The 12,956-nt window shown below is 38.8% G+C and overlaps 1 protein-coding gene across 1 annotated transcript; it reads right to left on the bottom strand.

Annotated features, from left to right (window-relative positions):
* Positions 1–529: 529 nt before the first annotated feature.
* Positions 530–12,545, bottom strand: LOC123235518 (serine protease inhibitor Kazal-type 1-like). Its single transcript, XM_044661661.1, has 4 exons — positions 12,408–12,545; positions 4,383–4,414; positions 2,422–2,528; positions 530–656 (listed from the first exon to the last, which is right to left on the bottom strand). Exons 1-4 carry the CDS (start codon positions 12,460–12,462, stop codon positions 602–604), a joined length of 249 nt encoding a protein of 82 aa, XP_044517596.1. The 5' UTR covers positions 12,463–12,545; the 3' UTR covers positions 530–601.
* Positions 12,546–12,956: the final 411 nt, after the last annotated feature.

Raw genomic sequence — 12,956 nt, 5'->3', positions numbered from 1 at the left:
TTGCCTTGGAACCAATATACAGTATTGATTCTTAGATGGAAGATAAGGGTTAAGAAAAAAAGAAAGACAATGCAGCATAGAGTTCCAGGCCTGGAATTGGGATGCCTGGATTTAAATCTGACTTCAGTCCACTTCTTAACTGGGCAAGTCACTTAACCCTACTTGCCTAGCTTTTGTCCCTCTCTCTTAGAATTCTTACTAAAACAAAAATAAGGTGTTTTTTCTTCATTTTTTTTTAAAGAAAGACACTCTGATACAACATCAAGAACAATGGGCAGGCAGTCAAAAGAGGTGTATTCAAATCTTGAGTGTCATTAATTGGCTGTATGACTCTGGGCAAGTCATCTCACTCTGTTTCTGCAATTTATAATCTTTGAGAACTCCTAGAGGACTGACAGTTGATGTTTCAAATGAGCAGTCAGGGTCAGAGGAAGATCTTGAACTGATCCAGAGCTCAGAACTCTAGCCACAAAGCTTTTCTGTCTTTTTCCATCATACTTTTCATAAGAAATCACATAAAGAGCAACAATCAATCTCATGCGTTTATTAAAAACTCAGACTGGATAGCTGTGGGGTCACCAAAATGGTGGCTCTAGAATATTTAGCTTCTAAAACATTCGTCTTCTTTTTCGATGAGGACATGAACAGAATTTTTCCTAGAAGAGAAGTGAAAAGAAAGAGCATTGTGAATCACCTTTACTAAAAAAAAAAATCTAGAGCCTTAAGGGGTAATAAAAAACTCTGCCTAGAAAATCATCAGCAGAATAGGGACAAGGTAGAACAGTGATGGTGAACCTTTTAGAGACAGAGTGCCCATCCCCACCCCTTACCCCCTAGATCAGTGATGGGCAAACTTTGCCCATCACTGCCTTAAGCAATTCTCTAATCCAGTGATGGGCAGGCCACATCCGGCCATAGTTTGCCCATCACTGCCTTAAGCAATTCCCTAATCGTTATGCCCCCACATCCAGATACAGTGCTTATGGCAATGATAGGCAAATTATGACCTCCCACTGAGTGCCTGGCAAACTGCTTCCCACTCTTACTCCACCCAGGGGAAGTAGGAAGTACTCCCACTGGACTGCTAGGCATGAGGGCAGATGATGTAGTCAGGCTTAGGGAGAGAGAGAGGCAAGGGGCACAAGCACTCTCCTCCCCTCTAGTCATGTGACCTATAATACATCCCAAACCTAGGGAAAAAAGGAAAACAGTCCCAGCTTATATGAAAACCACTTATTTATAGGAAAATATAACCCTCAGGTTAAATGACATCATCCTGACACATTCACTCCATCACATTCCTGCCTTCCCAAAGTGGGTATCCTCAAAATTAACCTTTTTAGCAAATAGTCAAGGGTTGAAGTTAGGTTTTAATCAGGATGCAGGGCTGATTAGGAGATTGATAAGCGACTATTGTGTTTTCCAGAGCTTCTAGCCTAAATGTTCTCCTTCAGGCAGGCACCCCTTTGAATGCAAAGTGAACTGGCTAGTAAGAGGACTAAAAATGCAAATTAAAGATTGCTTGTGAAAGAAACTGGGGAAAGGAGCTGAAGAACAATGAAGAGGCTATTAACCTACCCTCAGGTCCATAAAACTTATTCCTAAATCAGTAGACTATAGTTTTGAACATTTTAAAAATACAAATTCAAAATACATCCCCAAATCCCAAAAATACTTTGTAAAGTAAAGACATTGGTTGCTTCTGATGGTAAAGATATAAATTGTTTCTGTCTCACTGAGACCAAAGGTAATTAAGAGGACATTGCATTCTGAATGGGGTGGGGCAATATTGTCCTGCAAGGAATACTGTCTTAAATAGACCTGCTTACTAATTCCTTCTGGAGGGGCAGGAGAGCAGAGCAGAGGCACCTCCCTCCAGGCTTCATAGTTTGGAACTCTGGCCAACTCTGTGCTGCAGGGATGGGAGCACTGGGTCCTTGGGGCATTGAATCTTTGGCTTGTGTGTCCACAGAGAGATCTCTGCATGCCATCTCTGGTATGCATGCCATTGTTTCAACATCACAGTTCTAGACTATCAGAAAGGTTCATGAATTCTTGATCTAGACTTTTACACAGAGCATCCTTAGGGTTTCTAATCATTAAAAACATATATCAGTACCCCTCTTTGGCAGTTTGTTGAGGCCTATAGACCCCATTTCAAAATAATGTCTGTTGCCTATTTTCATAATTGAAGGAAATAAGAATTTTCAGTTTGAGGCTAGAGAAAAATAAAGATGTCATTTTTTTTCCTCTTCCAAATTCATGGATCACTTGAAATGATTCCACTGACCAATTGGTAGGGGATTTGTGGACTGCAAATCAAGAACTTCTGGAATAGATGAGCTCTAAGGCCCCCTCAAGTTCCTAGTTTGAATCAGGCTTTAACATGTCATCCCTAAAAATATTATTGTTGGTACTTACTTGTTATCCCGACACAGCTCACATTCATTGCTATAGGTATGTCCATCAGTGCCACAAATAGGGCTATATAGTTGTGGGCATCCAGGAAAATTGTAATTACATTCAGGCTGAAACAGTCATAAAACAAAATGAGCATATATCACAGAAACTCATAGGCTCAGAGCTTCAGAGACTGGAGGGATCTATACTAACTATTTCAGGCAGTCAGGCTATAAACATTTATTAAGTCCCTCCTATGTGCCAGGCACTGTATTCAGCACTGAACGTACAAAGAAAGGCAAAAGACAGTTCCTGCCATCAAGGAGACAAGACAAAATGTCTTGTTCATAGGAAGACTGCCATCAACAGTCTAATAAGGAAGATAACATATAAACAATTATGTACAAATCATATAATGGGAAATACACTTTGGTAAAGGTGTGAGTTTTATAGGATGGTGGGGCCTTTCTCTTTCCAAGAATCTTTCCTGCCTTCTGCTTTTTTTTTGTTTTTTATCAACAAGCACATTTGCACAATCACTAAATATACTAAAATAATCTTTTCTTGTGTCATCAAGAAGAAAAAAATGACTGAAGTTAGCTTTATTGCACAGAATTTCATGGTCTTACACAACAGAAGAGCTAAGAGACATTTTAGAACAAATAATGTAGGACATGGGACTGGAAGGGAGCTTAGAACATAGAACACAACATCAGAGCTGCAAGAGACTTCAGAACAAGGAATGTAAAAGCGATTAGACTATCTAGAATATGTAACAGAGAATGTCATAGCATTGACCACAGCAGATGACAGTTGCAAGGGAACCCAGAATAGAGGATATAGGATGTCAGAGCCCAGAACACAAAAGCTCAAAGCTGGAAGAGACCTCAGCATACAGACACTTCCAAAATGTTAGGTCTACAAGGGACATTAGAATTCACAGAATGGTAGAAGTGGAAGGGAACAAGGTCAGCTGGGTAGCTCAGTGGATTGAGAATTGTGCTCCTCAGTAGTGAGAGCAGGCCCTAATAAAATCAGCAATCAGCTAGCCAGAGCCAGATATACAGGTTCCCCCCACCCCCAAGCATGAGAACTTAATCCAACCCCTTCACCAATACTGTATGTCCTGCCAAGAAAATTACTGATGTAGGAATTCTATGAGAAGAACATACAGTATTCTATGCAAACTGGGTCATATGTTGACATGTTGAATTGATATGTTACCTGTGATTTATTATCCTATAGAAAACCCTGTTCAAAGTCACCTAGGTAATCTAAATACATTGTCTTCATCTTGTAAATCATTACTAAACATTGTCCCTGCAAAAGGCTTACCTAATCCTTTAGCCTACATCATTTTCCCTATAAAGTATGTACCCCAAATCATTAAACTTTGTGAGCACCCAGCAAGAGGATAACTGTATGTCTGAACTGTCAGCCTGGTGGTTCAGGCCTCCTGTAATCTCAGAATCATTTTTCTCATTTCAGTTCATTGATCCACAAATAATTTGTCAAGTAGAACTTGACAGAAAGCCAGGCCTAGCAAGGTCCTAGGTTCAAATCTGGCCTCAGACACTTTCTAACTTTGTGACCCTGGGTAAGTCACTTAACCTCCATTGCCTATCCTTTACCACTCTTCTACCTTAGTACCAATATATATTATTGGTTCTAAGGCAGAAGATAACAGTTAAAAAAAAAGAAGTGGATGAGACCACAGAACATAGAATACATAGTATGTCAGAGTTTATGAATTATCATTGTCCCTTCTCTTCATTTAACACAGAAGGAAACTGAGTTCCAGAGAGAGGAAGTGACTTGTCTAAAGGTCAGGAATATACTTAGAATCTTAGATCAAAGAATGGTGAAATTGGGATGCCTCAATGCCATTAGGTACTGGATGCTGAAAGAACTGTGTGAATTGATTATCCCCTTCTCAATGGCATGGGAGAAATGTTAAAAGACAAAGCAGAAACATTCCTTACCTCTCGGGGGAATTTTTCAGCTTGAACAGTATCTAGAAAAAAAAAATTAAAAAGGTTAGGATTGTCTTGTCTGTATGACAAATACTTAGGGGGTGGGAGAGGGAAAGTAAGGGAGACAAAGGAGTCCAGACTACATCTCCACTATCTCCACCCACCCCTCTGCCACTGCACTGGTCTTTCCCCAAACCCCAGTCCCCTGAAATGTGGCAAAATGAGATAAAATTTCAGTTGACTAAACAAAGACACAGGTGTTTTTCTATCCATTATTTCAAATCCTCGAATCTCAGAATCAGGATACCTGGGACTTTGTCTTAACTACCCTATGAAATCACTGTGTGGCCTCCGATAAGTCTCTTTCTGTCATTGCATTTCACTTTCCTTTGCTTTAAAATGATTCAGCTGGACTAGATAATCTGCAATTTGATGCTTTATGTACTAAGGTCACTTTCAGCTCTAAAAGTACATGCTCTTTTTCCTTTGTTCTTCAACGTATGGTTTATGTTTTACATCCTGTGTTCTATGTCCTATATTCTTCTTTTAATTTAATCAGGTTTATTGAGATCCTATAATGTTGGAGAAGCTAGGGGAAGGTAAAAAATTAATAAAACAAGACACCTTTCCAGAAGAAAAAATACCAATAATAGAATGCAATGCAAAATCTGATAAATACTATGGGAAAGACCAAGATTTCTTAGAGGAATGTGGTTTTGAAAATGATATTTTGACAGACAGAGACAGGGAGACAGACCATTTCAAGCAAAGAAAACCAAGAAGTAGTTAATATAATAGAGTAACGAGGGTGTGGTTTGTGACCTTATATAATCACTATTTTCTCAAATGTTACTAATAATCTCCCAAACTGCTAAATTCAATTGCTTTTTCACAGTTCTAATCCACGTTTACTTCTTTTGGAAACTTTCACCATTACAGACCACTCTATTATCTCATGCATTCTCTCTTCTCTAGGTTTCCATAGCACTGTTCTCACCTGGCTTTCCTCCTTCCTGTTTGTCATCTCTGCCACAATCTACTTTGTCACCTTGTCTTCCATATCCTGAATCCTGTTCATTGGCATACTCCAGGACTTTCTTATGGTCTCTCTTCCCTTCTCTCTCTTAGCCATTTGATTAACTCCCCTGGTTTAACTGTCATCTGTATGAAGATGTCTCAGAGAGCTGCCTACTCAACCCTCATCTTGTTCCTGAGCTCTAATTCTACATCATGAATGTCCCACAACCATCAGCAATCTCAACATGTCCAAAACAAAAGATAATCTCCTTTTCCTCCAAACCTACCCTGCCTCCAGCTGTCCCTTTTTCTATGAAGGCTACCACTATACCTCTAGGCACATAGATTTACAACCTATGGGCCATCCTGTGCTTTCCTTTTCCAAATCATTCATCTGACCTGCATACTTAGATAGTCTGCATTCTTAGTCTGGTCCTAAATATTCATAATCAAGCCACTTGTTATACTCTTAGGGAGTGTGACTAGAGCCAATCTATCCCAAACAAAAATGTGAACTAGATAAAGATTCTCTAAGACATCCCCTTTTACTGTCCCTTTTTGGAGGTCCCTTTCTGTTTTATTGATATAATGATCTCATCTGAAAGTGCAGGCAACATGTTACATTATTTGTATTCTCCTACTTCTCTATTTAAAACACATTAGAAGAAATATTTTTTTCCTTTAATGCTCTCATAGGAATAAAAAAGAAAAGGAAAATTTCTTTTACTATAAATCCTTAGTCAAGCAAAACAAATTTCCTTAATGACTCTCCAAAGAATACATATCTTATTCCGTAACCTAAATCCATCAGCTCTCTGTAATGTTTCATCTCAAGGGACCCAGTTCCCTCTGACATTCTATATGTCTATTTCCAAATGTATAAAATAAATAATTATGAGAGTTTGTTTTTCCTCCTCTTTTCTAGGTGACTTATGAAATGAGTTACATCATAACCTGAACTTTTATGTGCTCTCATTCTTGATCAATTCCCTTCAGATTTGAGAGTTGGAAGGGACTTCATGATTGGAAAAATCCCTGCATTTTGAGCCCAAATAATTGGATTTCAGTCAGGTCTCCAGAAACTCTTTTATAGGAGACAGGTAGAGTCATTTCTCCTCTCTGACACTCAAGTTTCCTGATTTGTATACTACTATTAATAATGACACTTATTTCCCTTCCTTGCAGGGCTGTTGTAAATAAAATGCTTTGGAAAGAAGAACATTCCTTCCTAGGAGCATAGGTGGGAATGGACAGAAATCCAGTCATCTATTCTGAACTACTAATGTGGTAAAAGAAGGTAAAAGAGGTCTAAGGTTACACTTGTAATAAATGGAAAATTTAAATCCTAGTTCTCTTGTCTAAATCAAACTGTTCTCTTAACTGCCTTCACTAAAACTTTCCTTTCTTAACTCATTGAGACCTGACATAGTGATGTTTTTAAAGGCTATCTTAGGAGATCACAAGTTTTGGCAAGTCCTTTCAAGCTGGTAATACTTTCTGGGTCATCTTGGAAAGTGTGTTTGTGGTCTGAGAAATTAATCTAGTTAATTCTAGCTAATTGTGCTAAGAGTTATCACTAGAAGGATTTTCCCCAGGGGATGCATGTTTTGGCTATAGTAACTCATGGCACAATCTGTGGAGCAATTTATATTTGATCCTTGAGGTAACAGAAAACCACTGGACTTTTGAAATCCTGCTTGAGTAGGGCTTACCTGGTTATACTTCAGATTTAGGGAAATCATTTTAGGAGCTGGATGGGAGATGGATCAGAGAGATGGGAGTAGGTCAAATATTGCAATAATCAAATTCAGGCTACTTACTTGGTATGGATTCTAAGATAGAAAGTAAAGGTTTAAAAAATAGAGTGAAAACAGGGAAGAGTCTGAATAAGGGTGTTGACTATATGAGTACAGGTAGGTTCAAGAGACACTAAAGAAGTAGGAATGGGAAGATTTGGTATTGGATATATGAGCTTAATGACAATGATCAATGTGACACTAAAGTTGAGAACTTAAGTAAATGGATGGTGATATTTTTTAAAGTAATAGAGATATTTGGGAAAAGGATGTGTTTTGGAGAAAAGAATAATTTAATTGCTTTGGGCATCCTGAATTGGATATGTCTCTGGGATACTGGAGCTCAAGAGAGAAAAGAGCTGATTTGCAAATCTGATAGTCATTTGCCTTGCAGTGATAACTGAAACTAGGAAGACTGAAAAGATGACCCCATGAGAGGCTAGAGAGAAAAAAGAGAAAAGGGTGATTCAAGTAACTTGGAGTGGAGCCCAGACTTGTTGGGCATGACATTGATAGTGATCTAGTAAAGAAGACTGAGGAATAGTCAGATGGGCAAGAGAAGAAGGAAGAGAGAACAGGGACAGGAAAATTCAGAAATAAATATGTGGTTAGCCCTTTCATGTGCTACACAGTTAATGAAGGATGAAGATTAAGGAAAAGCTAGTAGATACGGCAAGGAAAACATCATAGTTAGCTTTAGAGGAAACAGTTTCAGCTGAGCAATAAAATCAGAAGCCAGATTATAGAGGGTTTAGAAGAGAGTTAGAGGACAGAAAACAGAAGAACCACCTAGAGATAATTTTTTGAAAAGAATTTAGTGGTGAAAGAGAAGAAAATAGAGGGTGACAATAAGTGGGGATGATCCAGTGAGGGTTGAGTTTTTTATTTTATGATTAGAGGAAGATGGATACTTTTTAGGCAGAGAACTAAAGGGGACCTCAGCAAATATCTAGTCAAATCTGTACAGGAAGCAATACTTACACTAACATGGACATCCAGGCCATGCTTGAAGACCTCCAAGGAGGAGAGCCCATTACTTCTCAAGGTCATTCCACTAATGGACTATTTTCATAGTTAGGAAAATTTTCCTCTGATTTTTCGCTTGAAGTCTAAGTTTCCTACTTTTTTAATTCTAAGCTTTGCTACTGATGTTGCCACAAGATTTGGAGACAGAATATTGACTAAAAGGCTATGATCAAGCCTGTTTTCCAGGACAGTCACTATGCCATAGCAATGTTGAATTATATGATTTCCTAGAATTAGAGGATTTTTGAATTCTCAAATCAAAGAATCCAAGAATTCTAAAATCACTAGATCTGTGAACCAAGAGTCTAAGAAATTGCACTCCTGAATATTAGAATGTTAAAACTGTATTTCTAATTAATCCTAGAATTTGGGAAGCAAATTAGAAAGCCCATATCAGAACAATTAATGTAAATGAGGATATTTACCCTGGAGAAGAGAAGATATTTTAGCAACACAATCACAGGATCTTCAACTTGGAAAAAACCCTCAGTTTCTACCTCATGTAATAAACATGTGAACAGGTAGAGTCATCAGAACATGCCTAACAACTTGTCTTCTGACTTTATTTGAACTCTTCAGTGCTGATGAGAGAAGGAAGGAGTTTGGTACCTGTTAGGGAATGAGTCTAGGCAGGGTTTCAATAAATGGAAAGAACTACTTCCAGGAGTGGCTAGTTCTGAAGTCAGATCAGTAAAATTTAGGGAATTTCCCCTGATATCAAGTATTTGCCTCTTTGTAACCTAGACTTATTTCTCCTAATTCTATTCTCATGGGCAAAGCAAAAAAAGAATCTAATCCTTTAAAATACTTGAACACAGCCATCATGTCTTTCGTAAGACTTCTCTTCTCCAGATTAAACATCTCCATTTAATTTCAAGAATCCTTACATGTTGTAACACCAAGGTTCTTTACTCTCTTGGTCTGCCTTCTACAGATTTACCCCAGTTCCTCCTTAAATGTGGCATCTAGAGCTAAATACAGTAATTTGTTATGTTGTTTGGCCAGGACAGAGGACAATGGAATTATAACCTCGCTAGACTTGAACAGATTCTTCTGTGAATGCAGCCTAAGGAAGCATTAGCTTGTTTTAGGCTCCAATATTGGACAGGTAATTCATATTGCTCTAGTCAACTAACACCCTTACAGTTGTAGTCTAATCACACTCAAATCTTGTAATTGTTAGATTGATTTCTTAAAAATTCAGTATAAGATTTGCATATTTGTTAACATTTGATCTCATTCAATTTGGCCTGATGTCCTAGACTGTCAAGATTTTTCTGAAACCTGGCTATTTCCCAGTGTTCTTGCTCTCCCTGCTAACTCTTTGTCATCTGTAAATTTGATGAGCATTCCATCTCAGTCTTTATCCAAGTCATTGATAAAATGATCAGCTAGCACAAGATGAAGCACAGTTCCCTGGAACTTTCCACTAGAGACCTCATTCCAAGTTAATTACTATTAAAACAAGGATGATTAGAGTAACATTGGGAATTTGGAATCCAGGCACCTGTCTTCAAGGGACCTATGATCTGCCATTTGCTCCTTTTGGGATGGGTGGTTAGTCATTTAGACCCTTCAGCCATGGACCCTTCCCTCTCCTCATTTGTAAAAGGAAGGAGTTGGATTGATATCCTCTGAGGTTTCTTCCAGCTTTAAATCCAGTATCCCATGATTTTTCTTTGGCTCTATTGCAACAAAACAGTTCTGAATCCACTCTTCATTCTCTTAGGTGGCTTGAGACTAGCCCATGAGAATAGCATGAAATATTTTGTCTAATAGTTTCCTATAAGCAAAGGCAGTGTATATTTGCAGCATTTTCTTAACTAATCAGATTAAATACCTTGTTGAAAAGTGTGATGAAGTTTGTTTGACATGGCTTTATTTTGAGGAAATTATGTTGGCTCTCAATGAGTATTTTTTGCCACATCAAAAAGAGATTAGACTTGGGCAGGTAGCTAATGCAGTGGATTGAGAGGAAGCCTAAATATGGGAGGTCCTTGGTTCTAATCTGTACTCAGGTATTTCCTAGCTGTGTGACCCTGGGCAAGTCACTTAAATCACATTGTCTAACTTTTACTGCTCTTCTGTCATGGAACCAATACATAGTATTGATTCGAAGGCACAACTTAGAGTTTAAAAAAAAAAAAGAGAGAGACTAGATATATTTGGTTTGGCCCTAGGGAGCAGAATAGAGATGGGGGAAGAGGTATAGAATAACTGTTTGAGCTGAGTATAAGAGCTTTCTATTAAGGAAATATATAAAAATGAAACCCTGGGAAGCATTATCATTATCATTATCCATATCATTGGCATTCTTCAAACAGAGATTGAGTGATTCTGAGATAATCTGGAAAAAGGATTCTTGCCCTGGGAAGGAGGGTGGACCCTAATGTCCTCTGAAGTCTTATCTTTCAGTTCTTTATGTTTCTATTGATTTGTTCTAGGGGACAGTGTTTAGCTTTGAAACTTTATCCATTGAGGGAGGTCTCATTAAGGGTATTCCCTCAAACCATGCAGGTCCTTACCTCTTTGGAAACTTAAAATGCTAGAGAGTAATTTTATATTCGAATAGTCAAGGAAATCTGAGTATAAATCCCACCTCTGACACTTCATGCCTGTGTGATTTTGGGCAACTTCATATAACCTCCTTGTGCTTCGTTTTTCACTTTAGTAAAAATGAAGAGGGTCGGACTTGTTGATTTCTAAGGTCTCCTTCAGCATTTAATCAATGATCTTTTGATTCTATAACATTCTATGTCCATTCAAATTCCGAATAGAATTCTGGTAGAATCCTTTTTAGAAGCTGACCCCTGAAATTTTTATACTAGTGTGTATAAAGCCCTTCCTCACTACAATCTCATGAAATACATAGAAAAATGTTTGTTATTCCAAGATACAGATCAGGAAACTGAGGATTGGAGAGATTAATTAACTTTCCTATTGTCTCATAACTAATAATTAGATTCAAGTTTTCAAATCTGGTACCCTGTCCTTAAGGTTGAGAGCTCTTTCCACTCCATCTCAGCTTATCCTTGAATCTGTCTTCAAAATACACAAGTAACAATGTAGATGCCAGGGTGTTGGAGTGGGAAGCAGGAAATCTGCTTCCACATTCTGCTCTAGTCATGAGTTGAATGTCCCTGTGCAATTTACATAACTCTGCTTTACTCTGTAAAAATTCCTAAATGATTTACCTACGGGATTATTAGGATCAAATTACATTTTAAATAATAAAAATTATAGCTAGCAATTATGTAGCATGTTAAAGTTTTCAAAACTCATTATATATGATTTCATTCTATCTTCATAGCATCTTTGTGAGTTGTGAGTTATTATTGTCCACATTTGGGACATTTACGTGGCAACGTGTTTAGAGTCAGGCTTGGATTCAGAAAAACTCATCTTGCAAATTTCAAATTTGGCCTCAGGCATGACTGAGCTTTCTGACCTGTCAATTCACTGAACCTTGCTTGTCTCAACTGTTCATGCGGAAAATGAACTGGAGAAAGAAATGGCAAATCACTCCAGGATCTTTGCCAAGAAAACCCCAAATGGAGTCATGAAAAGTCAGACACAACTGAAATGAATGAACAAAAACAAATTATTCCCCTTTTTATAGATAAGGAAACTGGTTGAAAGATGGTAAATGACTTGCCGATCACAGAGCTAGTGAATGTCTCTGGCAGTATTGGAACTTAGGTCTTTCCAACTCCAAAAGTACCACCTAGCTTTCGCTGTCTCTAAGTGTCTATCTGTCTGTACATCTGCCTCTGTCTCTCTGTCTGCCTCTGTCTCTCTGCCTTGGTATCATTTTTTTTAAGTCATCATTCACATCCATCCTTTCATTTAGTGCAATAATCCTTTCAGTGTCTTTTCTACATATCCCAGATTCAAGTCCTCAGAGGTGCAGCTGGCACCTGGGTTCAAAGATGGTCTTCTCCCTTACTACCTGGTGGGCTAGTTTCCCTCTTTGTTGTCTGTTTTCCCCTATGTGTAACAGAACTAATCAAACTCCCATTTCCTCTCACACAGCAGAGTTGTGGAAAAAGCTTTCAGCCCTAGAAGCTCTCTTTATGTAGCTGATTCACCAAACTCCCAATAGGGTGCAGTTAAAGTGAAATTGGGTTCTGGCTGCAGGGCCATCTGGGGGCTGCTGGCTCCAAAGCATGGTCAGTGTACACAAGGGGAAACTTACCCAAGAAGCAGCACAGAGCCACGGAGAGCAGCAGGAATATGCTGAGGGTCCTCATGATCTGTCTCCTTTAGCTCTAGCTGAAGCTGAAACTGAAAGAGAGTAGCTGTCCTCAGTTCAGAGGAGCCTGAGAGGCCTCCATAAAAAGTTCTCACAGGGCCTGTGGGCTCCACCTGCTCAATTACATCATGCTCTCAGGTGACCCACTGCCATTGGCCAGCCCTAACCGGATCTTCATCCTCTGGACTGACTTGCCTTGAGGCAGACATGGTCCAATGCCAAACAATTTCACTGCCCTGCCCCCACTGAACCCCAACTTCTGTACTCTCTGTCTATATCTAGGATTTTGGGTGATTTACCTCTTCTTGCACACCTGGGGAATCTAGTGAGGAGATTTGTTTACATCCCTATCCTTAGCCCCCAAGATTCCCCTCCTCTATATACCCTCCCCTCCCTGTGTCCCTCTTGTGTTTGTGCCCCTCTATTCAGCCTTCATCCTTTATGAATTTGTGTGTGACCCCAGAATCTTACTTGGGTTGCTTGTGCCCCATA

Source organism: Gracilinanus agilis, chromosome 2 (genome assembly GCF_016433145.1).
Source record: "Gracilinanus agilis isolate LMUSP501 chromosome 2, AgileGrace, whole genome shotgun sequence".
NCBI classification, from domain to species: Eukaryota; Metazoa; Chordata; class Mammalia; order Didelphimorphia; family Didelphidae; genus Gracilinanus; species Gracilinanus agilis.
Note: the sequence above shows the minus strand (reverse complement) of the source record. Positions and strands in the feature narration are given on the sequence as shown.

Excerpts from the sequence above, each read along its gene's own strand:
- LOC123235518 (XM_044661661.1), bottom strand. The coding sequence starts at position 12,462 with ATGAGGACCCTCAGCATATTCCTGCTGCTCTCCGTGGCTCTGTGCTGC. Across the intron at positions 4,415-12,407 it reads GGCTCTGTGCTGCTTCTTGG|ATACTGTTCAAGCTGAAAAA; the intron begins GTAAGTTTCCCC and ends TTTTTTTTCTAG. Across the intron at positions 2,529-4,382 it reads CTGAAAAATTCCCCCGAGAG|CCTGAATGTAATTACAATTT; the intron begins GTAAGGAATGTT and ends TGACTGTTTCAG.